Below are 26001 nucleotides of genomic sequence, written 5' to 3'. Positions count from 1 at the left end.
GATCCACCCGCCTCGGCCTCCCAAAGTGCTGGGATTACAGGTGTGAGCCACTGTGCCCGGCCTAAATGCATAACTTGTAAAGAAAGGAGGGGAGGGAGGGATTGTCCGTTAAGGCATATTTGGGCATGTTTAGGCATGGCAAAGATGGAAAGGCTTGTTTAGAGAACAAGAATGTATCTTTTCTAGCAATGTGAAAGGACATTAGTTGCCAAAAGAAACAAAGAAGTTTGAAGAGGAACTGATTGTTTCTGGCACCAGTTATTTGGGAGGCTGAGGCAGGAGAATTGCTTGAACCTGGGAGGCAGAGGTTGCAGTGAGCCAAGATCATGCCACTGCACTCCAGCCTGGGTGACAGAACAAGACTCTGTCTCAAAAAAAAAAAAAAAGAATTACAAGCCAGGCACGGTGGCTCATGCCTGTAAGCACTTTGGGAGGCCAAGGCAGGCAAATCACTTGAGGTCAGGAGTTTGAGACCAGCTTGCCCAACATGGTGAAACCCCGTCGCTACTAAAAATATATAAACATTAGCTGGGCATGGTAGCATGCACCTGTAGTCCCAGCTACTCAGGAGGGTGAGGGTGCAGTGATCTAAGATCATGCCACTGCACTCCAGCCTGGATGACCGAGTGAGACCCTGTCTAAACCTCAAAAGAATTACACCTGAAGTGATTCTCTTGGTTACCCTACAGTGCCATCACTTTTTGAGGATGAGCACTCACATAGACCTATATGCACTCATACACACAAAGTTCTTGCCAGTTCTAATAGACTTGTGCTCTTTCTTGCTAAAGCACTACTCTAAGCTCTTAACTCTCACATTGCAATGACCAAACCCCACACTCAACACTGAGTTCCTCAACCCTTTATCTCAGCATTTCTCCTGACATGTAAGTCCTTAATTGTAGAAAATATTAAATGTCCTGCTTTAATTCAAATTTGGAAGGGTATCTGCATAGCGCTGACAGTCACCAGCATGCCAGGGCACCCTGGTTGAGAACCACTGACTGCTGTTTCACCACAAATTACAGTGATAAATCTCTTGTTAACTTCCCAGTCACAATTCTGTGTCTGCCCCTGTACCAGATTTCTTAAAACCCCACATTTTGTGTCAATAGAAATGGCTGGAAACAAAGTCTTGAGCCAACTCTAGGATATCCGAAGTTCAGGTTGTTTAAAAGAATCCCACTAATTAACAAGCTAATCTACCATATATATGGAGTGACCCCAGGAAATATTAGACTGGTTTAATTCTATAATATTAAGACCCAACAATCTTGAGTATGAAGAGACAATTCCATTTACACAGGTGCTCATGAAAAGCTTCCTACCAAGTGATATGTATTTTTTTTATTCCCAAACCCGCCCCCCCCCCAAGTGATATTTTGTATGTAAGCCAACTTGGGGACAATGGAGGCAAGATGCTCTTATTTCACTGATGGCAAATGACCATCTTCCAGAGCCAGCAATCCATAGCTAAGAAAGACCAAACCTCAATGCCAGTGGTTAAAAAGAAACCTTTATTTTACAAAATTAAAAACATAAATAGTATTTACAAGCATCTTAAATACCAGCTTATAATACTTGACATTTTCTAATCATTTCAAATTGAGTTTTCCATAAGCTTTTAAAATGCAAGACCATTCATTCACTTGAGTGAGTTACCAGTTTTTATTTCCACCAATCCAAAGTGGGTTTTGGTTTTTGAAATTGTCCATACTGTAGTCATTCAAAAAAAATACAATATGCTTTTGAAATGACTAGCTTTAAAAAAAAAATCCTGAGCTTCCTACCCCAGTTGTGGGATATTACTCCAAAACAACTCAAGAACCCAAATTATCTTACTGCCTGATTAAATGTAACCACTCTAGCTTTTTAAAGACACATTCCTGGTACTCACATTAATCCATCTCCCTAACGTTTCAGGTTTGCTGGAAGGAAAAGTAGAGAAATGGAGAAGAGAAGTGGGAGAATCCAGATGACCATCTGAAATCACATTACTGAAAATACAACAGACATGACCCAAAAATCTGATCTTACTAGTTTCCTTCAGGATCAAATCCAGGATATTTTATTGTACAAAAATTTCAAATGATTTCAGATGATGCATATGTGACAGCAAACCTGAATGGCACAATGGAACACAGACTTAAAAGATGCTTCAGTGGTCAACACTCATTCTGGAGTTCTCATGAATGAAGGGTAGACAGATCAGTAAAATTGTTTGCTTTTAGGTTTCATTATCTGGTATTCAAATTTCAGCACAGAGCAATTCATTTCCATATAGTAATATGTAAAGAAAGACTACAAAAGTGTGAGGAAAGCAAACGTCCTCGAGAAGGGTCAGAAAAGGAAAGGAAGACTCAGTATCTACAACCCATTACATAAGAACACCATTTTGTTCCATTTTCCCTGGAAGCCCTCACAGCTCAGCTGAGAATCAGAATAAGAATCTTCATTATCAGAGATTAGCAACAAATTTAAAAGAAAAAGAATGACAACAGGTAAGAGTTATATACATTTTACTAGTTTGTTTCAGATTTGTCCTGGATATTTAAAAAGGTGTCAAATGAGCCATGGATGCTGGTGGCAGGAGGCAACCAGAGAGGAGAGGCTCGAGTATGAAGAATGGGGAAGACTTATTTACAAATTCAGAGCAAACTCCTCTCTTCTGAGTCTAAAATAAAGACATCTTTTGTCTTCAGTAAAACAAAAGTCTTTCTGCTCAATGCAGATGGTAGGTACAGTGTGCTCAAAAGAAGCATTTTTCTCTTGGGGAAGATAAGTACACAGTCAGCACAGTAAGCACCACTCTGGGATCAGGCCCATCCTGCAGAGCCTGGCGCCATCACTGCTGCATGTTGTTGATAATTGCCAGGATGCTCATCTTCTCCTGGGCAGAGTCCACATCCTCATTCTGCTTCTGGGCCACTCCTGTGCCTAAGCCATAGAGCCGCCCACAGTACTTGGCATCATCAATGCTGTCCTCAAAAAACAACTGCAGAATGGGACAGAGAACCATGGTGAGAATTATGCTAGAAGTCATGACAAATATAAATACTATCACATCTGGCCGGGCGCAATGGTTCACGCCTGGAATCCCAGCACTTTGTGAGGCTGAGGCGGGCAGATCACTTGGGGTCAGGAGGTCGAGACCAGCCTGGCCAACATGGCAAAACCCCATCTCTACTAAAAGTACAAAAATAAGCCGGGCATGGTGGCACACGCCTGTTAATCCCAGCTACTTGGGAGGCTGAGGCGGAGAATCACTTGCACCCAGGAGGCAGAGGTTGCAGTGGGCCAAGGCCGTACCACTGCACTCCAGCCTGGGCAACACAGCAAGACTCCATCTCAAAAAAGAAAAAAACCACTACCACATCACCACCTCCCAGCCTTCCTAAAGCCCTGAAAATATACCAAACTAGAAAAAAAAACTAATAGTATAGAAAGGCTCGGCCAGGCACCGTGGCTCACGCCTGTAATCCCAGCAATTTGGGGCACCAAGGTAGGTGGATTATGAGGTCAGGAGTTCAAGACCAGCCTGGCCAAGATGGTGAAACCCCATCTCTACTAAAAATACAAAAAATTAGCCAGGCATGGTGGCGGACACCTGTAATCCCAGCTACTTGGGAGGCTGAGGCAGAGAATTGCTTGAACCCGGGAGGCAGAGGTTGCAGTGAACTGAGATCACACCACTGCATTCCAGCCTGGGTGACAATGCAAGACTCTGTCTCAAAAAAAAAAAAGAGAGACAGGGTTTCACTCACTGCAACCTCCGCCTCCCAGGCTCAAGTGATTCCCTTGCCTCAGCCTCCTGAGTAGCTGGGATTACAGGTGCATGTCATCACACCTGGCTAATTTTTGTACTGTTAATAGAGGCAGGTTTCGCCATGTTGGCCAGGCTGGTCTCGAACTCCTGACCTCAAGTGATCCACTTGCCTCGGCCTCCCAAAGTGCTGGGATTACAGGTGTGAGCCACCACACCCGGCCTAAACCTTTCCTTTTAATGCAGTCTTTTCATGCTCCTTTCTCTATAGGAGAAAGGCTCTCCTATCTGAACAGACATACTTTCCATGTATTCTTTTATTGCCAGTATTTCTGGGCTGCTGCTGTTTAATGCAACTGCTCCCTTCTCTTTAACAGGCAGAGCAATGGGCTGGGCTTGGGTTGTGGATTCAGCCGGACTCACTTGACCTTGGCAAAGTCATTTAAACTCCTTTTAAGCCACAGTTCCCTATCTATAAAACAGGATAATAGAGTTATTATGAGGAATGAGATAACGAACAGTAAGCACTTAAAGCAAGATCTCTCCACTGTGGCACTACTGGGGCAGGATAATTATTTGGGGGAACTTGTCCAGTGTATCATAGGATGTTTAGCAGCATTCCTGACAGGTAGCATACCACCTTCCCCCACCAGATTGTGACAACCAAAATCATCTACAGATATTAACAAATGTACCCTCCAGGGCAAAATCATCCCCAGTTGAGAATCACTGACCTAGAACATTTACCAACACATGGTAACAGTTGTTTATAATTAAGAGTAACAAAGAGGAAATGTATTCTCCCTCTCTACAATCTTAGCTCTAAAAAGGAGATCCATGTCTACAGATCAATTAATCTGATCCGTTCCTCAAAAGTGTCAACAAAATCAATATTTTAAGTTTTCAAAGCAGTGTCTTACTCCTTCTACATCTTCAAATATATTTTAAAACCTGAGTCAGTGAGTAAAGAAACTAAAAGAAGAAATTAAGAGTCTAATTTTTACTAAGGGGTTATAGTAAACTCAATATAGTATTTATTTAATAATAATTAACAGAACTTACCATGTCAGTAGGTGGCCTAATAAATATATTTCTATTACAGGAATCAGAAAAAAAGCAAATAACTGAAAGGATTAGAGCTGCCAAGAACACCAAGTTCTGAACTTGGGTGTGCTCAAGAATACTTGGTTACTGGAAAGTGGCTTTCACGTCAGAATGCTGCTTTTGCCTCTCAAACATGTGACATGCTGAATATCATAACAAAAAACAACCACTTTCAAAGTGGCCATCAACTTGCTAAAAAAACAATCAATGTGGCTGGGCGTGGTGGCTCATGCCTGTAATCCCAGCACTTTGGGAGACCAAGCCAGGCGGATCACCTGAGGTCAGGAGTTCGAGACCAGCCTGGCCAGCATAGTGAAACCCCGTGTCTACTAAAAATACAAAATATTCGGCCAGGCACAGTGGCTCACGCCTGTAATCCCAGCACTTTGGGAGGCCAAGGCAGGCAGATCACCTGAGGTCAGGAGTTTGAAACCAGCCTGGCCAACATGGCGAAACCCTGCCTCTACTAAAAATACAAAAATTAGCAGGGCATGGTGGCAGGCACCTATAATCCCAGCTACTCGGGAGGCTGAGGCAGAAGAAAAGCTTGAACCTGGGAGGCGGAGGTTGCAGTAAGCCAAGATCGCACCACTGCACTCCACCCTGGGTGACAGAGCAAGGCTTCATCTCAAAAAAAATAAACAATACGTAATAAATAAATAAAAAATAAACGTTCAACAAACCTCAGCCCACACAACAGACCATCCACTACCTCCTTAGCCTTCAGCAAGTTACTGTCGAGAGGCCTGTGATCACATTCGAGGAAGCTTACCTCTTTCATCCTAAAGAAAGCCATTCCTGTCAGCAGTGAGTCTGAGCCTGCCTGGTGCTGCCTTCCAATCCTCTGCAAATCCAACTGATCAGCAACTTCCTGAAGACCTCCCTGGAGATGTATGGAGAACAAAGATAATATTACAAACCCAACAAGCCCCTACTGGAGTCAACTATGTGCAGTTATGAGTTCACTAAATTCTAGCAAGAAGTGGGGACAGACCATTTATTTAACAGACCTTAGTAACCTCTTTTTAGCTCTTTTCTTCCCTTTTTCCAGACGCTATATTGTGCTACATCCTACATTTTGCTCCTTTCCATGTTGTTAATTTTTCCAGACCTCTGCCTTTAAAATCAGAATTGCAAGGCTGAGGAAATACTAAATCCCACTCTAATTCTAGACAGCAAAGCTCTATGTCAACAATTTATTAGGGTACCAAGTTCTAAAACTTTCTAGAGTTAAGAACCCCTCTAAGAATCTGTTATACCACAGACCCCATCCCTAACAAACAGCATTTATACCTTTTCATTAGGTTCATGGGCCTCGAGTGAAGAATGCCTGCCTTAAGATGACAGAAGCAGAGGGTTCCCTTCATGGCCAGGTTAAAGATCGTTACCACACAAATATCTGAGCAAATCAGCTTTATATTATACCCTGTCTACTACCACACTAGCATCTAGTACTCAATAATGCATGCTGAACACATAACAATAAAGCAAAGTCAGCTTTTTTTCTGTCCTTATTTTTGTTACTGGTATTAAGAAAAACATCATATACCTTAAGATTTTTGCAACTCTTCATCAGGTATTTCACATCATAAATGGATGGGAAGAAAAGGTTCAGAATATGAAAGAATTCATGTTCCTCTTCTGGCAAACGAGAATCTGTAAGCAACTTTACCATATAGCCAAAATCATAGCCACTACAAGGAGAGAATAAACCACAGAGGTTAAAAAAGCAGCGGTTATTAGGCCCCAGTGTTCAACCATTTTATTTCTCAAAGCTTGTAAATGCTACTTCATGTTAGGAACTTTCACTTTTTCTGAGTAGTTTATCGTACTATAATCTGAATCTTTTTTTTTTTTTTTTTTTTTTTTTTTGAGACACAGTCTCACTCTCTTGCCCAGGCTGGAGTGCAATGGCATGATCTTGGCTCACTGCAACCTTCACCTCCCGGGTTCAAGCAATTATCCCTGCCTCAGCCTCCCAAGTAGCTGGGATTACAGGCGGCTGCCACCATACCTGGCTAATTTTTGTATTTTTAGTAAAGACAGGGTTTTGCCATGGTGGCCGGGCTGGTCTCAAACTGAGGATCACCTCAGGTGATCCGCCTTCCTCAGCCTCCCAAAGTGCTGGGATTATAGATGTGAGCCACCGTGCCCAGCCTATAATCTGAACTTTCTAATAACAACCTAACAGACTAATATGGGAGATCTAAAAAAGTACCCAAGCAGTTTAACTGTAGATTCGATTCACCAAAAATCCAAAAGTACTGAGAAGTTAAAATAAGGAGAATCTGGCTTTCAAGTACCTAAGAAACTCCAGGACAGCCATTTAAAAGATAACCAAGTACTGTGACCCTCTCCACCCACCATATTCCCACTTGGAAATAAACCCACTGATAGCCACATGATAGAGCTAAATACTGTGTGAAACAAACCAGTTTATGAGCCCCAGTGTTTTCTGAAAAACTGAAACATGGGCAACAAGTACCAATTCAACTTCTGACTGCTGCTGATGAACAGAACAGTCACCAGGACTGCAAAAATGACTAAGAATTCAATTCCCTGCTCCAGTGTAGCCCAAACGGAGAAAGAAATACATATTCCCTAGGACTGACCTATGAAATGAAAGCCATTTGACATTGTCACAGAGAACCACTCCTGATGTCATAAGCAGCTCTGCAAAGTGCAGTGTGTCAATCCCTTCCTCTTCATGCTTCTGAAACTGTAGTCCTGAGTTAGCAAGAAGATCTATGGAATCCTGGGAGTACATGTCCTCTCTAAAAAACAAGGTGTTTATTTATTAACTGGTGAATAATGAAACAAGTAGTGGCCACAATATTACCACCACCTTATAATTACAGTACAAGTATTTTTGAAATGCTTTTCCTAACTTAATAGATCAATTCACTCTTTCCAACATTCAAACAAGCATGCAAAGTAGATCATCATATTTCTGTGACAGATAGAAAAATGAGATTTTCCTCCATAAACTAAATTTCCTAATTATAATACGTATACATTTGCTCATTATTTAAAAAACAAAAAAAAACAAAACAAACAAAAAAAAACCACCAGGCACAGTGGTGCACGCCTGTAATCCCAGCACTGTGGAAGGCCAAGGCAGGAAGATCACTTCAGGCCAGGAGTTCCAGACCAGCCTGGGTGACAGAGCAAGACGGTCTAAAAAAAAAAAAACAACAACACACACACACACACACACACACAAAGATTAGCCAGGCATGGTGGTATGCACCTGTAGTCCCAACTACTCTGGAGGCTGAGGTGAGAGGATTGCTTTAGGCCAAGAACTGGAGGGGGCTCACACCACTGCACTCTAGTCTGGGTGACAGAGCAAGATCCTGTCTCAAAAATAAAATAAGTAGGCCGGGCATGGCGGCTCACACCTGTAATACCAGCACTTTGGGAGGCTGAGACAGGCAGATCACTTGAGGCCAAGAGTTCAAACCAGCCTGGCCAACATGGTAAAACCCTGTCTCTACCAAAAATACAAAAATTAGGCCAGGCATGGTGGCTTATGCTTGTAATCCCAGAACTTTGGGAGGCCAAGGTGGGCAGATCATGAGGTCAAGAGATCAAGACCATCCTGGCCGACATGGTGAAACCCTGTCTTTACTAAAAACACAAAAATTAGCTGGGCGTGGTGGCGTGCGCCTGTAATCCCAGCTACTTGGGAGCCTGAGGCAGCAGACTCACTTGAATCTGGGAGCCAGAGGTTGTAGTGAGCCAAGCTCGCACCACTGCGCTCCAGCCTGATGACAGAGTGAGACTCCCTTTAAAAAAAAAAAAAAAAAAACCCACAAAAAAAACAAAAATTAGCTGGACGTGGTGGCGTGCCCCTGAATCCCAGCTACTCAGGAAGGTGAGACATGAGAATCACTTGAATCCAGGAGGCAAAGGCTGCAGTGAGCCAAGATGGCACCACTGTACTCCAGCCTAGGAGACAGAACAAGACTCTGTCTCAAAAAAATAAATAAATAAACTTAAAAAAAAACCAACAAGGCCGGGTGCGGTGGTTCACGCCTGTAATCCCAGCACTTTGGGAGGCTGAGGTGGGTAGATCACCTGAGGTCGGGAGTTCGAGACCAGCCTGACCAACATGGAGAAACCCCATCTCTACTAAAAATACAAAATTAGCAGGGCGTGGTGGCACATGCCTGTAATCTCAGCTACTCAGGATGCTGAGGTGGGAGAATCACTTGAACCTGGGAGGCAGAGGTTGCAGTGAGCTGAGAAAGCACCATCACACTCCAGCCTGGGCAACAGGAGCGAAACGCCATCTCAAAAAAAAAAAAAAATCAACCAACAAAAAAATATTGAGGCACAGATGGTGGGCAGCCAGCTAAGATGACCCGATGCGCCTTTCAGCTGATTCAGGCTGCCTGCCTCAGTCTCAGAGTCACTGCCACCATGGCCAGTCAGTCTCAGGGGATCCAGCAGCTGCTGCAGGCTGAGAAATGTGCCACTGAGAAGGTATCCAAGGCCCGTGAGCAAAAGACCCAGAGGCTGAAGCACATCAAAGGAGCAGCTGAGGATGAAACTTAACAGTACCACCTGCAGAGGGAGGAAGTGGTCCAGGCCAAGGAAGCCACAGCCCTGGAATCCCAGTAGCTGCAGCACTCAAGTGGCATAGGAAGCCCAGAAGAGGACAGCCTCCAGACCTACTTCTGGCAGAACAAGGCTTGAATAGCCTCTTGGCCACTGTCTGTGACACTGGCCAGAAATCCATGAAAACTACAGCATAAATGTAAAGGAGTGGGAGAAAGAAGTGCCTGTTCCGTGAACTGACGTTTTAGATGCCCTCAGGGAACATAAAGCTTTGGCAAAGCTCAAGTTATATTCTTATGAAAATGAAGTAAATAGGTCAGGTGCAGTGGCTCACACCTGTAATCCCAGCACTTTGGGAGGCCGGGGTGGGTGGATCATGAGGGTCAGGAGTTAAAGATGAGCCTGGCCAAGATGGTGAAACCCCGTCTTTACTAAAAATACAAAAGTTAGCCAGGCATGGTGGTGGGCACCTGTAATCCCAGCTACTTGGGAGGCTGAGGCAGAGAATTGCTTGAACCTGGGAGGCAGAAACGTTGCAGTGAGCCAAGATCAAAGCAAGACACTACCTCAAAAAAAAAAAAAAAAAAGAAAAGGAAAAGCAGTAAATAGGTGGAGCGTGGTGGCTCATGCCTGTAATCTCAGCACTTTGGGAGGCCAAGGCGGGCGGATCACAGGTCAGGAGTTCAAGACCAGCCTGGCCAACATGGTGAAACCCGTCTCTACTAGAAAAATACAAAAATTATTCAGGCATGGTGGTGGGCATCTGTAATCCCAGCTACTCGGGAGGCTGAGACAGGAGAACTGCTTGAACCCGGGAGGCGGAGGTTGCAGTGAGCTGAGATTGTGCCCCTGCACTCTAGCCTGGGTGACAGAGCAAGACTCCGTCTCAAAAAACAAAAAGAAAGAAAAGGAAAGGAAATAAATGATTTCTGTATATTACATAGCAGGTCCCTTTACTTCTTGGAGAGTAGCAAATCTAGCTTCTTTGTACAGACTTGCAACTTAACTAAAGCTTTTATATTTTAAAAAGGACATTAAAATTTTTTTTTCTCTTTACCTCGTAGTTCTTAGAAATATAATGGGTATGTGTTGTCTGTTTTCTTGTCTTTTAGCTCAAGCAACACATGTATCATTGTTGACTTTTTCTTTCTTATATCTAGTGAAAGGAAAAAAGTTCTTTGAAGAAAGAAAGAAATTAAGTTTTCTTTTTCCCTAATGCTTCCATGAAGGTCAGGGGCCTTATCTATGAAAAAGTAGCAAATAGTTATTTGTAACCCATGTGAAGCAACAGCCAGCCTTAAAGTAGTCTATTCCTGCTAATGGTTCAAACAATGAATACTAGTGTAATTGTTTGAGCTACTTGTAGTTTCTCTTAATCAAAATTACTAGATGACAGAATTAAATAACTTGTAACATGTTATTACTTGGTATACAGATGATTATCTAAAAGACTCTGTCATGAAAAAAACTGAAAAAATTAATGGTCTTATAATGCGGGTTACCCCATAGATACAACACCTTTGTTTACAGATCTTTCCAGACTATTTTCTCTATCTACACATACACACCTACATCCCTTACATCTCTACATCACAGACTATCTTTACAAATCAATACTCATCCATTGTAACACTGGCATAATATTCCACTCTAAAGATATATCCATTAATTCAACCACAGGAATTATTTATAATACCATGTAACACAAAAGTAAGGAAATAAGCTAAACAACTCCTATTCCACTGACTTTCACTTGCTTTTCATATAAACTTGGGTTAGACAACAAGAAAACCACTGCAATCTTGATTTTTTTCCACTAAATTAAAACCAGTGTTGAATCACAAGTTTCTTTTCCACTTAAATAAACATTATTTTTTTGTTTTGCTTATTATAACTAGGCTTCAATCCCAAGTAAACATTATTTTTTTTCTTTTTCTTGAGGCAGAGTCTCACTCTGTCACCTAGGCTGGAGTGCAGTGGCACAATCTCAACTCACTGCAGCCTCCACCTCACGGGTTCAAGAGGTTCTCCCACCTCAGCCTCCTGAGTAGCTGGGACTACAGGCACCCGCCAGCATACCCCACTAATTTTTTTATTTTTAGTAGAGATAGGGTTTCACCACATTGGCCAGGCTGGTCTTGAACTCCTGGCCTCAAGTGATCCAGTGATCCACCCACCTCGGCCTCCCAGAGTGCTGGAATTACAGGTGTGAGCCACCACGCCCGGCTGCAAGTAAACATTATTTTAAACCCAAACATACTCAAACTACTCAGTGAAATTACTCATTTTTCTTCCTTGTATTATATTATTTTTATGGTACAAACTACAGGCTTTCAATAAACTAAAAAATGCAGTTAAAGGAAAGATCCAGATGATCTCCCAAAATTACTTGAACCTCAAGGAAATTTCCAAAACATACGAACAACAATAAAAAAATTACTCCTTCCAGGCACAATGGCTCCACCTATAATCCCAACACTTTGGGAGGCCAAAGGGGGCTGATCACTTTCTACAAAAAATTAGCTGGGCATGGTGGCGTGCACCTGTAGTCCCAGCTACTTAGGGGGCTGACGTGGGAGGATCAGCTGAGCCTGGGAGATTGAGGCTGCAGTGAGCCATGTTCGCACCACTGCACTCTAGCCTGGGTGACAAAGCGAGACCCTGTCTTGACAGGAAAAAAAGATTACTCCTAAATCATGAAACACTCCCGATGCCCAGTTAAACAAAGCAGGATACGATAGGAAGTACACTAACATCACTTTATGCAATCAGCAAAATGACAGTCTCCCCGAAATTTTCTTTGAAAATTCCTGGGCATATATCCAAAAGAACTGAAGGCAAGACCTTGAAGAAATATTTGCACACCCATGTTCATAGCAGCAATATTCACAACAGCCAAGACGTAGAAAAAACCCACGTGTCTATCAACAGATGAATAAACAAAATGTGGTATATACATACCATGGAATTTTCCACTGCCTAGGAGTGGAATTGCTAGGTCATATGGCAACTCTATGTTTAACCTTTTCAGGAAATGCAAAACTATTTTCCAGAATTTCCCCCAAAATTCTATATTCCCAGCAGCAATGTATGAGGGTTCCAATTTTCTCCACACCCTCAACAACATTTATTATGTCTTTTTCACTATAGCCATTCTAGTGGGTGTGAAGTGGTATCCCAATGTGGGTTTAATTTGCATTTCTCTCATGACTAATGACGTTGAGCATCTTTTCATGTGCTTACTGGCCATCTATACATTATCTTTCAAGAAAAGTCTATCTTTTGCACATTTCTAGTTGGGTTGTTTATCTTTTCATTGTTGAGCTGCTGCAGTTCTTTAAGCAGGACTTCACTTGCTGAGATTCCCTGTTCCGTCCTCTGCTTGACCGCTCTATCCAACACCTACCTGGATTCAGTGAAAACAAAACTTAAAATTAACGCATTTATTTAGAAATCACTTACGTAAGATTAAATTTGAAATTGAACTGCCAAGTATTGATTCCAGAAGGATACTCTCCCTTCTCATTTGTGAATGTAAGGCCCAGCTGGATAATTTTTAAAAGGTCAACATTGCACCGCAGAAGCTGATACTGGTAATCTATGGAACTACGAAATTCACCAATTGGTCGCACCACAACACCTGGAAATTCTGTGTCCTGGAAAAGGAAAAAGTCTCTCATCACAAGGTTTCAGAAAACAGTGGATGCTGAATTGGTAATTCATAAATAAAATTTTACCTCCATTTATAAAAGTTATGTGACAAGCCCCAAACTTGGGCACAAAATTCTTTTTGTGTTTTTTTGAGATAGGGTTGGTCTGTCTCTGTCACCCAGGCTGGAGAGCAGTGGCACAATCACAGCTCACTACAGCCTCAACCTCACAGGTGCAATCAATCCTCCCACCTCAGCCTCCCTAAGTAGCTGGAACTACAGGTGCATGCCACCACGCCCAGCTAATTATTGTATTTTTTGTAGAGATGGGGTTTCACCATGTTGCCCAGGCTGGTCTCAAGTGATCCACCTGCCTCGGCCTCCCAAAGTGCACAGATTACAGGCATCAGCCAACACGCCCGGCCAAAATCCTATCTTAAAATACTGATCTTGTTGATATCTACTGAAGAAGCACTAAAATCATGAAGCTTTGCACAACAACTTGATCCTAAATAAGCAGAATGTCAATAGAAAGAGTTGAGTAACTACAGGTAGATATGTAGTCAATTAAGAACATTCTAGGTAGAGAACAATATATGAATAAAAATACAAATACAGGGAAGTGAAACAGCCATTCAGAAAAAAATATTAAGAGACAGGCTTAGCTTGAGTGAAAAGACTAGAAGGAGTTCTGAATACCAAGCTAAAGACTTAACTCTATAATTTCTTTTTTTTTTTCTTTGGGACGGAGTCTCGCTCTGTCCCCCAAGCTGGAGTACAGTGGCACGATCTTGGCTCACTGCAAGCTCTGCCTCCCGGGTTCACGCCATTCTCTGCCTCAGCCTCCCGAGTAGCTGGGACTACAGGCGCCCGCCACCACGCCCGGCTAATTTTTTGTATTTTTAGTAGAGGCAGGGTTTCACCGTGTTAGCCAGGATGGTCTCGATCTCCTGACCTCGTGATCCGCCCGTCTCGGCCTCCCAAAGTGCTGGGATTACAGGTGTGAGCCACCGCACCCGGCCAACTCTATAATTTCTAAAGCAGAAGTCACAAACTCCAAGCAGCTAATGTAAAGGAGTAAAGTCAGCTAGGTATGAAAATAGTACAAGTAATAGGGACTGGAGTAAAACAGAGAGCACATGCCCCTCTACAGCAGGCCCTTAATATTACCACAATACTCATCTCTCTCTCCAGCCAGTGTCAGGCAGGGGTGGATAGCATATATTGCCAGATCTTCCTATTTTTTTTCAGAGATGCCAGAAATCCAGAATTCAAGTGAGTTCTATTGACTTTTAAATGCTGGCAATAAATTTTTAAAATTTTGAATAAACATTGTATAGTCAAATTCACCATATCTCTGGAACAGCTAGGCCCTAGGGGTTGACGTAACTTCTGCTTTAAAGACTTTCAAACAGAATAATGTTATAAAAAATCTAAGATACTAGAGGTTATATCCTTCTCAGAGACACTGGCTACCTTGATATTTCATAAAGCAACACAACCTTCCATCCGGTTTAATTTACAATGGCTTTAGTGGAACATACCCATTCTTTTCAAAATCTCAAATTAAACATTCCCTAAACCCATCCATATAAGGTGAGTCAAGCTGGGCATAGTGGTACGAGCCTGCAGTCCCAGCAACCTGGGAAGGTGAGGTGGGAGGACTGCTTGAGCCCAGGAGTTCAAGGCTGCAGTGAGCTATGACTGCATCTGTGAATAGCCACTGCACTCCAGCCTGGGCAACAGAGCAAGACCCCATCTCTAAAAGTAAAAAAGAAGGTGAGTCAGAGTAGAGCTCCTTACCATGGCAATATAACTGTAACTGAGCACGATTTCTCGGATCTTCCTCATCTCTTCTTCTAGATTACTGGCCCACACTTCACAGATAACCTGGCTATTCTCCACAAGTGCTGCAGGCATCCTGAAGAAACCTGAGAAGTCGTCTTCAGCTAACTAGTTTTACAGTGCAAGCCAGACAATGTTTGGTCTGATCTAGATTTTAAAACATTTTAAAATCATGTAAGTTTACACACACATAAGATGTCAACAAAACAAAGGCATCAAAATAATATTTTACAATCACTTCATTAGTTTAAAACATTAAGATTATATTTATTCTCCATTTTATATGACGGGGAAACTTTGTCAACACACACACACACACACACACGCACGCACACACACACGGTTCTTTCTTGAAGAAACTGAAGTTATTGAAACTTCTGCCCAGCAGTCCTCTGCCACAGAAGTGAAACCACTACCCTAGTTTTTCAGCTCTCTGTAGACTAGACCAAAATAATCCCGTTACCACAAATATGACCTTATCCATGACTTTCACATCACTTTGCACAGAGACCAAATCATGGAAACAGTCCTACAGGAATCACCTTAGCCATTTTCAATGTACCTGAGATCTCTGAAAGCCTGAAAGAATGTGGACCTAAACTCTCACACTCAAGCCTTTGTACCCATATGATGAATACTGGCATGGGATTCTTCCCCCATCCCACAAAAGGAAATTATTTTTCTCTACAATCCCAAAGTCAAATACAACTAGAGGCAATAAACAATACCAGTGCTTCTTTAGATACACCAGTGCCTCTTTAGATTTGTGCAAACAGAGCATGAAGTGAGGGATTTAAGTGGTAAAAAACAATCCCACTTGCTAATCTGAACCCTAAAAACCACAATGAAAATCAGAATTTTAGTTAGTATTTACCTTTTTTTTTTTTTGAGATGGAGTCTCGCTCTGTCACCCAGGCTAGAGTGCAGTGGTGCACTCTTGGCTCACTGCAACCTCCGCCTCCTGGGTGCAAGTGATTCTTCTGCCTCAGCCACCCAAGTAGCTGGGACTACAGGTGCACGCCACCACGCCCAGCTAATTTTTGTATTTTAGTAGAGATGGGGTTTCGCCATATTGGTCAGGCTGGTCTTGAACTCCTGACCTCGTGACCCACCGGCCAGTATTTACTTTTAAACACATAAATTAAAAAGAAACTATGCAGGAATTCAACAGTAGGACTAAAGATGGCTGGTATAAATCATTCAACCAGAAACAGAATGATTCATGGTGTATTTTCCAGGAGAAAAATCAGGGAGGGGAAAGTATTCTGTGAGAAAAAATTCAACATGATTGGGTCTCTGACTAATGCTGTTATTATTTGGCAAACAACGTACAAGGCCTGGTTATAAAAACACAAAAAAGCCGGGCGTGGTGGCTCACACCTGTAATCTCAGCACTTTGGAAGGCCGAGGCGGGCGGATCACAAGGTCAGGAGATAGAGACCATCCTGGCTAACACGGTGAAACTCCGTCTCTACTAAAAATACAAAACATTGGCTGGCTGTGGTGGCACGCGCCTGCAGTCCCAGCTACTCGGGAGGCTGAGGCAGGAGAATCGCTTGAACCCAGGAGGCGGAGGCTGCAGTGAGCCAAGATTGCGCCAGGGCACTCCGGCCTGGGCGACGGAGCGAGACTCCATCTCAAAAACAAACAAACAAACAAACAAAAAAGAGCTTATCATAAATTCATTTACTTCTAAGGCAAGCCCACTGCATGGATCCACAACACAATAGTGGGCTCTAATGTATATATTTAAATAAAATTTCCTAGAAACAGTAAAACGAATGTAAGTGGTTCCCAAAGGACAGAGCAAGGAAAATCTTTCCTTCCTATTTTCAAGATTGGCAGATGCAACAATGAGAATCTGGAGCAAAACAAAACTGGCATAATTTCTCTAAGAAACTTCTGAGAAATCAAACTGTTGGTTTGCCAGCAAACCTTGAAGATTCCACTTATTCAAGGTATCCTATACTTCTACAGATTTTTCTCTGTAATTATAGTAATTAAACTTAAGTAGACTATGTGGTATCTCCCCCCAAAAACATAGTAGAAACTTCTTAAAGCCAGAATAAATTTATTCTCTTGTTTTTATTCTATTACAGGCTTGCAAAAGAACAATAAAGATCAGGAAAAGAGAAACGTTCAGAATGAATGTGGAGTAAATTCCACTATCTGACCATAATTCAGAAAATGTTGCGACTCAGAATTTTAGATTCCTAAACTTGCTTAAGATTTCTCCCCTGCAAAAGCCCTTAAAACCATTTTCTATACCCATATAATGTTAAATCGGTGGTACTTCCTTATTTCCCTAACTGAAATAATATCCTTCATTTTTGGTGTCATTTCAAACATAACCATAACTACTTTGGAGGAAGTGGGTGTATCACTCCTGAGTTTTTGAGAGATGTTTCCGTAAAAGCAAAAGCAACAACAACAACAAAAAAACCCACACAACCAAGAGATGCCTTTAACTTCCACCTTTAAAAGAGAATTGGTTTTTAAAAAGCTAACCACTATTAGACATATCTGATATATACATGGGGACTGCCAAAGCCAGACAGTTGGCAAAAATATGTAAGCCATTTTTGCTCCAAAGTTAGCTAGGATCTGTGGGGAAGTAAACAATAGTTTGCAAGCCCCTGAATGTGGTGCCACTCAAAAATTAAAGCGGAATCGCACTATGCACATTTAATTTAGCAAGTCAAATTACTGCATTTGCTGGTCAAAAAATAAAATAAAATAGCAACTTAAATACCAGCAGGATAAGGGCAGTGGCTCACACCTGTAATCCCAGCACTTTTGAGAGGCTGAGGCTGCAGAATCACTTGAGCCCAGGAGTTCGAGACCAGCCTGGGCAACAAAGTGAGACCCCCGTCTCTACAAAAAGTACAAAAACTTAGCCAGGCATTGTAGTGTGTGCCTGTAGTTCCAGCTACTCAGGAGACTGAGCTGGGAGGATCACTTGAGCCCCAGGAAGTCAAGGCTGCAGCAGTGAGCTGTGATTACGCCACTGCATTCCAGCCTCAGCGACTGAGCAAGAGCACGTCTCAAAAAAATAATCATCATCATCATCATACCAGCAATTCTGCCTGCCACTTTCCACTTTGTAAGCACATGCTCCAAAATGAGCCTAAGATAGGGGTTTGTCTTCCTCCTTTTAAGCCTCCTCAGGGCAAGCATCTCACAGCGCATCACAACTCTATGGCTTTCAAATATGCTTATTTGCACAACACAGCCCCTAAAGGTAATCTAATTACTTATCTGGGTTACAACCAAAGCAACAGTAACAAGTTTCAAAACTGAAGGAAAAATCGTCCAGGATGTAGTCAGAAACAGGATGCTAATCTCAAGCATTGCACCTTCCTAGGAATTAATTTTTGTTACATACAATGTTTGCCTCACGGGCTGACTTAAAAACTTGACTCCCACATGAGCTACACAGAAAATTGTGCAAGAGGGAAAGGTTTTCACAAACACACTCACACCTATGAATTACTGAAGTCCCTGCTCTGTCTTGACCTGCAGTGCAGTATGTTCAGATCGCTCCCGTTGATCTACAGTGTAAACTTCTCCAAAACATAGCTCCTTATTTACACAGGAAAGCTCTGAAGGGCAACTAATGATAAAGCCACAGGAAAGTTTTCTCTGCAAGCAATCAAGGCCTTGCTCGGGAAAAGAAATGTTGAGTCTGATTTTGTTTAAGCCCAAGTGTACAAGGAAACAATAAACATCACTTCCCTATTCTAGAGGACTGAACAAAGGCTTTGCCGTGCATAGATAAGATAGAAAAGGAAGTGGCACATTTGAAGAAATAAATAGCAGCAGCGTTTAAGAGGATCCTCTGACCCTCCCTTACCTCCAAACACAGTGTCTCAAGGCACTGCCCTGAACTGAACCGCAGTTCAAACTTCTTAAAACCACCCGAATGGCCCAGGTCTGTGAGTTGGCTCCTCCATTCATAAAGCCATAGAACACCAAGAAAAAGTTGTGGGGCCGCAAGAACTAAGGAGGAGGCGGCGATTTAGGAGCGGGGAGGCCAGCAAGATTCCAAATTCAGGTCCTCCTCCCCACTACTCTGTCTCCCATCATCATTCTCTTCTCGTTTATCATCATCCTTCCACTTCAAATCACATTCAGTCCTCCTCCTCCTGACACGCCATTCTTCTTCTGTTTTTGTTTGTTTGGTAAAGCAAAGTTAAAACTACGGGCCTTAGGACTAAGATAACAAAGTTCGAAGCCAGGCCAGGCCACGTAGTAGTTGTGTGTCCTTGCATAAGCTACTTAACCTATTTCGTGCCTCAGTTTTCCTATCTTGTAAAATGGGTTTGATAATAGTACGCACCTCGGAGGATTGGAGTAGAAGTTAAAGTGAAGCATATGAGGTACTTTGTAAAGTCCCCGCACATATCACTCGAATATTATCGTGTGGCGGTGGCCATTATTATTACTACTCTTTGCTGGGGTTCCTCTCTTCCTCACACACCCTGCCCCTTACACACGCCCCCACTTCCCTTCCCCCTACAGACCCCCAGTGGTCTCTAACACTCTTTCATCTTACGCGCCTCTTTCCGGTAAGCGCAGGCCCGCTTACCGTGACAGGCAGGGTCCGCGAAGCGCTGGCTGGCGGGCTGGCGAGCTGGCGGGCTGGCGGGCTGGCGGGCTGGCGGGGTGGCGGGGTGGCGGGCTGACTCCCCGACGGCGGCGACGACGGCAGCCCCTGACCCGGAGCTCTCTTCTCTCTACCCCGGATCAGCTCCTAGAACCGAACGAGCCAGTGAGATGAGCGCCCCCGTGCCCAGAGCGGTCTTACGTGCCTCCCACCAAACAACCGGACGGCACCACTCTACCCACCCGATCCGCCCGACTCGCCTGCTCTCTAGAGTCACTCCAGACGCGCGCGCGCCTGGTCACGCCCGCTCCACCCCCTTTGCGCGCCCCTGCGACTCCGTGCGTGTTCACTCTGCCCGTGAGCTCGCGGGAAGCAGCGCGCAGGCGCAGAAGTAACAGGGCGCCGCCGAATAGGTGGGGCGTGGAGGCCTCGAAGCACGCTTGCGGAAGACGGCCCGCTCGCGGCACTCTTCGCGTGATTAGTTGCGCGCGCTCAATTTAATCATGATTCTTACTCCTCCATTTTGGTCCTCTTTCCGCGCGAACAAGGAAGGGGCGTGGTCTAGAACTAGCCCCCCCCCCCCCCGCCGTGGGCGCGGCCTGGAAAAATCCAAACGCCGAGGAAAGGGCGTGGCCCTTCGAACAAACCCCTCGAATTACCACGCCCCCTCCTCCTGGCTTTGAAGGACCGTTAAAATCGTTGGCACGAAGGGATTTGTGGCGAGGCTGACGGAGAAAGAGGCTGTCGCGGCTTTCTGTTCTAATATGGCCCCGTAGATGCCTCATTTACAAAGCATCTATCTTACGGTTCCTTTCTGGCAAACAATTAGTTTGGGGGTGGGGCGGCTCCCCAAAGCCGAGTGTGGGTGACGTCCGCCAAGGCCCGCCTACCTCCCGGCCTCACCGAGCAGAGCGAGGAACATTGCCATAGCAACTGGCCCGCCAGGGTCTGCTCGAGTTACAAAGAGGACGGCGCCTCCCGTGGGCACTGCGCCTGGCCAGCGCAGGCGTCGCCGGGCTCTTCAGAGCTCCAAAACCTTTGCGGACGCTCGGGGAGCTCGCCAGATTTTAGTGTCGAGACCCACGGGCTCAGGCCTCGCCCAGGAGCTTCTGAGGCCCCTCTGCCAGCCCCTTGGTTCCCTTTTAATCCTGCTTGAAGAGAGGGCTCTTGACCGACGCTGGCCCTGGGCAGCGTGTGACCAGCTGGGGCGCGCCTCGCCTCGTGTTCTCCGCGGTGGGAGAGCAGACAAAGCGCCGGCTTCCTGCTCACGGCGTCGGCGGCGGGCCGCCCTCAGCCACTCTCGCCAGCGCTCCACCAGTTCCCGAGAGGACGTGGGGGCTGCCCCAAGCATGGTTCTAGTTCTTGTCCCAGATGCTTGTACTTGAAGGGCTGTTAAGAGAACGGCAAATGTACCCCTAGTGACGGGGAGAGGGGCTTCTACTATTCACTTTGCACTTGTTAACATTTCCCCCTAAGGGGATTCTCCAAAATCCTCCTTCCATTCCTAGGCTGGATGCTGAGCTGGCCTTGAGCGGCAATTTCAAACGAGATTCCCAAAAGCTATTCTCCAGGGAGGTGAACTAGCTCCAGCCTCCGGGATAAGAGCATCAAATGCACTTTCTGAACTCCAATCCTCCTCTTCTCCCCTCCAAATGAGTGTCTAGCTTCTTATCTGCAAAATTAGGTTACGAATGACTGTCGTGAGCTTGTGAAGATTAAATAGTTAATAATTGGAAAAACACTCCGCACCGAGGAAGATAGAAAAGAGCGTTCAATAAATGGCGTGTCTCAGTTTGCTTTCTCTAAAACAGTTGATTTGGGGCCGGGAGCGGTGGCTCACTGAGCCTGTAATCCCAGCACTTGGGGAGGCCGAGGCTGGCGGATCACCTGAGGTCAGGAATTCAACACCAGCCTGGCCAACATGGCAAAACCCCGTCTCTACTAAATAATACAAAAATTAGCTGGGCGTGGTGGAGGGCACCTGTAATCCCAGCTATTTGGGAGGCTGAGGCAGGGAGAATTGCTTGAACCCAGGAGGCGGAGGTTGCAGTGAGCCTAGATCGTGCCACTGCACTCCAGCCTGGGCGACAGAGCAAGACTCCGTCTCAAAAAATAAAAAATAAACAAACAGTGATTTGGTTGAGGAATACACTGATAAAGAAGGCAGGCAAGTCCCCCATCCCCTATCCACCAGTCAGTTCTGTGGGTTTCTTTTCTTTTTTTTTTTTTTTTTTTTTTTTGAGACGGAGTCTTGCTCTGTCACCCAGCCTGGAGTGCAGGGGCGCGATCTTGGCTCACTGCAAGCTCCGCCTCCCAGGTTCACGCCATTCTCCTGCCTCAGCCTCCTGAGTAGATGGGACTACAGGCGCCCGCCACCACGCCCGGCTAATTTTTTTTTTTTTTTTTTTTTTTTAGTAGAGATGGGGTTTCACCATGTTAGCCAGGATGGTCTCGATCTCCTGACCTTGTGATCCGCCCGCCTCGGCCTCCCAAAGTGCTGGGATTACAGGCGTGAGCCACCGCGCCCGGCCAGTTCTGTGGGTTTCTAACGTGCTTTCTTCCACTTGTAATTAGAGTCAGAAGAGGCTAGCGCTGACCGGCAGGCAGTAGTCACATGAAAAGCGGCCTCCCCAATCCTTTCTTGGAATTTTGTTTTTCCTGTGGCACTGGGCCTGGTGTGCGCTAAAACAAACAGGAAACACCATGTCCAGCCCCACTACCACCCCTCACCCAGAACTGGGTGTTCGTTTTTCAAATTATTGAAAATGGATATAAAGCAAACACAGATGGATCGTATTTTAGGAGTTAGGTTGTTACTTTTTTGTTTGTTTGTTTGAGACAGAGTCTTGCTCTGTCGCCCAGGCTGGAGTGCAGTGGCGCAATCTCGGCTCACTGCAAGCTCCGGCTCCCGAGTTCACGCCTCAGCCTCCCTAGTACCTGGGACTACAGGCGCCAGCCACCATGGCTGGCTAATTTTTTGTATTTTTTTTTTAGTAGAGAAGGGGTTTCCATGTGTTGGCCAGGAGGGTCTCGATCTCCTGACCTCGTCATCTGCCCGCCTTGGCCTCCCAAAGTGCTGGGATTACAGTCGTGAGCCACCGCGCCCGGCCTAGAGTGTTACGTTTTGAACATTGGATCTGATGCTGTACTCATGCATATCGCAAAATTAGAATAATTTTCCAGAAGTCACTGCTTCCCAGTCGGAAGGACGCCCCAAATGAATGAGAGGGTAGTTGGAAAAGAATATATTCAGTTATATCATTTCATGTTTGAGAAGAAAACGCTATTGCTTTTTGAGATGACGGTCTTGCCACGTTATCCATGCTGGTCTTGAATCCCTGGACACCCAGCCTCAAGTAATCCTCCTCACTCAGCGTCCTGAGTACCTGGGATTACAGGTGCATGCCGCTGCTCCTGGCCCCTATTGTTTTTGAGCTGCAAACTATAGAAAGTCAGGTTCGAACAAATCTCATTTGGGAGGGTATACGTTTTTGTGTTTTTGTTGTTGTTGTTGTTTTTATTTTTTTTTTTTGAGACGGAGTATCGCTCTTGTTGCCCAGGCTGGAGTGCAATAGCGAGATCTCGGCTCACCGCAACCTCTGCCTCCCGGGTTCAAGCGATTCTCCTGCCTCAGCCTCCGAGTAGTTGGGATTACAGGCATGCGCCACCACACCCGGCTGATTTTGTATTTTTAATAGAGACGGGGTTTCTCCATGTTGGTCAGGCTGGTCTCGAACTGCCGACCTCAGGTGATCTGCCGGCATCAGCCTCCCAAAGTGCTGGGATTACAGGCGTGAGCCACCATGCCCAGCAGGAGAGTATAAATTTAAGAAAATTGAGGCCAGGCACGGTGGCTCACGCCTGTAATCCCAGCACTTTGGGAGGCAGAGGCGGGTGGATCACGAGGTCAGAAGATCGAGACCATGCTGGCCAACATGGTGAAACCCCTTTTCTACTAAAAATACAAAAAAATTAGCTAGGTGTGGTGGTGCGCGCCTGTAATCCCAGCTACTCGGGAGGCTGAGGCAGGAGAATTGCTTGAACCCGGGAGGTAGAAGTTGCAGTAAGCCAAGATTGCGCCACTGCACTCCAGCCTGGTGACAGAGAGTGAGACTCCATCTCAAAAAAATAAATAAATAGATAAAATTGAGAAACACTAGTTAAAAAATGAATGGGACCCCTTAAGAACCACACAGCTGGCCGGGCGTGGTGGCTCACACCTGTAATCCCAGCACTTTGGGAGGCCGAGGAGGGTGGATCACCTGAGGTCAGTTCAAAACCACCCTGGCCAGCATGGTAAAACCCAGTCTCTACAGAAATATAAAAATTAGCCGGCATGATGGCAGGTGCCTGTAATCCCAACTACTCAGGAGGCTGAGGCAAGACAGTCGCTTGAACCTGGGAGGCGGGGTTTGCAGTTGACCAAGATCATGCCATTGCACTCCAGCCTGGGCAACAGAGCCAGACTCCATTAAAAAAAAAAAAAAAAAAAAAGATAGGATGGAGAGAAAACCCAGGAAGGCTGGAGGGCTTCTCACTAGAGAGATGCTCTTCTCTATAAGGCTTGCTCAGCAATCAACTATTTACTGAAGACCAGTGTTATTAGTGCCAGAGTTATTACTGCCATGGAAATACATAAAGACCCTATATGAAATGATTATAGGGAAAAAAGTACCTGCTACTCCAGGGAGTGTTGACCACTTAAGCTAAAAAAGTTCAAGAAGAAAAGAATTAGGCTGGGCACAATGGCTCACACCTGTAATCTTAGCACTTTGGGAGGCTAAAGCACTTTGGGAGGCTGAGGCAGGAGGATCACTTGAGGCCAAGATTTTGGGACAAGGTTGGACAACATAGCAACACCCCATCTCTTAAAAAAAAAGAGAGAGAGAGAAAAGAACTGGAGGCACAATACTTGACAGGAACAGGAAGGAAATTCCGGGTGAGAGGATTAGCGTAAGCAAAGATATGGACATGGAGACAATAGGAAATAGGAAAAAAAAGTTTCTGCACATCATAGTAAGTGAACAATAAATGTTTGCACATGACAGTGATGCTTGGCATTAGAAAGTAGGAAGGAGGCCAGGCACAGTGAATCATACCTGTAATCCAGCAAGTTGGGAGACTGAGGCAGGAGGATTGCTTGAGTCAGGAGTTCAAGATCAGCCTGGGCAACATAGCCAGACTCTGTCTCTCCAAAAAAATTTTTTTTTAATTAGTGGGGCATGGTGGTGTGTGCCTGTAGTCCAACTACTTGGGAGGCTGAGGTGGGAGGATCACTTGAGGCCAGAAGGTTGAGACTGCAGTGAGCCATAGTTGAGCCACTGCACTCCAGCCTGGGTGACAGAGTGAAACCCTGTGTCTAAAGAAATTTTTTTTTTTTTTTTTGAGATGGAGTCTCGCTCTGTTGGTCACCCAGGCTGGAGTGCAGTGGCGCAATCTCGGCTCACTGCAACCTCTGCCTCCTGGGTTCAAGCGATTCTCCTGCCTCAGCTTCCTGAGTAGCTGGTGCTACAGGCGCCCGCCACCACACCTGGCTAATTTTTGTATTTTTAGTAGAGACGGGGTTTCACCGTGTTAGCCAGGATGGTCTCGATCTCCTGACCTCATGATCTGCCCACCTTGGCCTCTCAAAGTGCTAGGATTATAGGCGTGAGCCACCAAGCCCGGCCAAGAAATTTTTAAAAATAGGCCAGGTGCAGTGGTTCATGCCTGTAACCCCAGAACTCTCACCTGAGGTCAGAGTTTGAGACCAGCCTGGCCAACATGGTGAAACCCTGTGTCTTCTAAAAATACAAAAAAAAAAAAAAAAAAAAAAAATTAGCCAGGCATGGTAGCAGGCGCCTGTAGTCCAAGCCACTCTGGAGGCTGAGGCAGGAGTATCGCTTAAACCCAGGAGGTGGAGGTTGCAGTGAGCCGAGATCGTGCTACTACACTCTAGCCTGGGCGACAGAATGAGACTCCCATCTCAAAAAAAAAAAAATTTTAAAAATTAAAAAATAGAAAGTAGGAGGGAATAGGAAATAATATCATCTGAAAGGAGCCAAACTAAAGTGAGTCTTGGAAGTCTGGTAGCACAGGTTTGTTCAGTGCACAAGATAGACTTGGTCAGCTGGAACATATAGACATTCTACAATATCTGGAATATTGAAAAAAATTAGTATCTCTGAAAGGAGAGATGAGGAAAAACATGAACAAGTTGTACAAAATGTAATTAATTTGTGAGCAAGCATTGAATGCTTACTGAGCCCTTGCTTTGTGCAACGAATTAGGCAAGGAAAATGAGGAAGACATGGTCCTTCATTGGCCAAATAAAGTATGACACACCTATACAATGGGACAGGAGGCAGCCATTAAACAGAACATGGCAGCTCTTAAGGGTACTATATGGAGCAGTCTCCATGTTTTGTTGTTGACAGTTTTATTTATTTTAGAGACAGGGCCTGATTATGTTGCCTAGGCTGGTCTCTAAC

At 44.7% G+C, this 26001-nt stretch overlaps 1 protein-coding gene across 10 annotated transcripts; it reads right to left on the bottom strand.

Annotated features, from left to right (window-relative positions):
• Positions 1–1494: 1494 nt before the first annotated feature.
• On the bottom strand, positions 1495–20454 carry CNOT8 (CCR4-NOT transcription complex subunit 8). 10 transcript variants are annotated; one of them, XM_063724334.1, is made up of 7 exons: positions 20191–20454; positions 19514–19678; positions 12893–13086; positions 7480–7641; positions 6417–6561; positions 5640–5750; positions 1495–2995 (listed from the first exon to the last, which is right to left on the bottom strand). In XM_063724334.1, exons 1-7 carry the CDS (start codon positions 20314–20316, stop codon positions 2846–2848), a joined length of 1053 nt encoding a protein of 350 aa, XP_063580404.1. In that variant the 5' UTR covers positions 20317–20454; the 3' UTR covers positions 1495–2845. The 10 variants fall into 10 exon arrangements, with proteins under 10 accessions (XP_063580404.1, XP_063580406.1, XP_054412107.1 ...); XM_063724336.1 differs by lacking the exon at positions 20191–20454 and adding an exon at positions 20046–20076; XM_054556132.2 differs by lacking the exon at positions 20191–20454 and adding an exon at positions 19792–19949.
• Between the last annotated feature and the right edge of the window lie 5547 nt (positions 20455–26001).

This window comes from Pongo abelii, chromosome 4, assembly GCF_028885655.2.
Source record: "Pongo abelii isolate AG06213 chromosome 4, NHGRI_mPonAbe1-v2.0_pri, whole genome shotgun sequence".
Lineage (NCBI taxonomy): Eukaryota > Metazoa > Chordata > Mammalia > Primates > Hominidae > Pongo > Pongo abelii.
Note: the sequence above shows the minus strand (reverse complement) of the source record. Positions and strands in the feature narration are given on the sequence as shown.

Excerpts from the sequence above, each read along its gene's own strand:
- CNOT8 (XM_063724334.1), bottom strand. The coding sequence starts at position 20,316 with ATGAGGCATCTACGGGGCCATATTAGAACAGAAAGCCGCGACAGCCTC. Across the intron at positions 19,679-20,190 it reads AGCCAGGAGGAGGGGGCGTG|GAGCTGATCCGGGGTAGAGA; the intron begins GTAATTCGAGGG and ends GTTCGGTTCTAG. Across the intron at positions 6,562-7,479 it reads AAATGGCTTTCATTTCATAG|TGGCTATGATTTTGGCTATA; the intron begins GTCAGTCCTAGG and ends CTCTCCTTGTAG.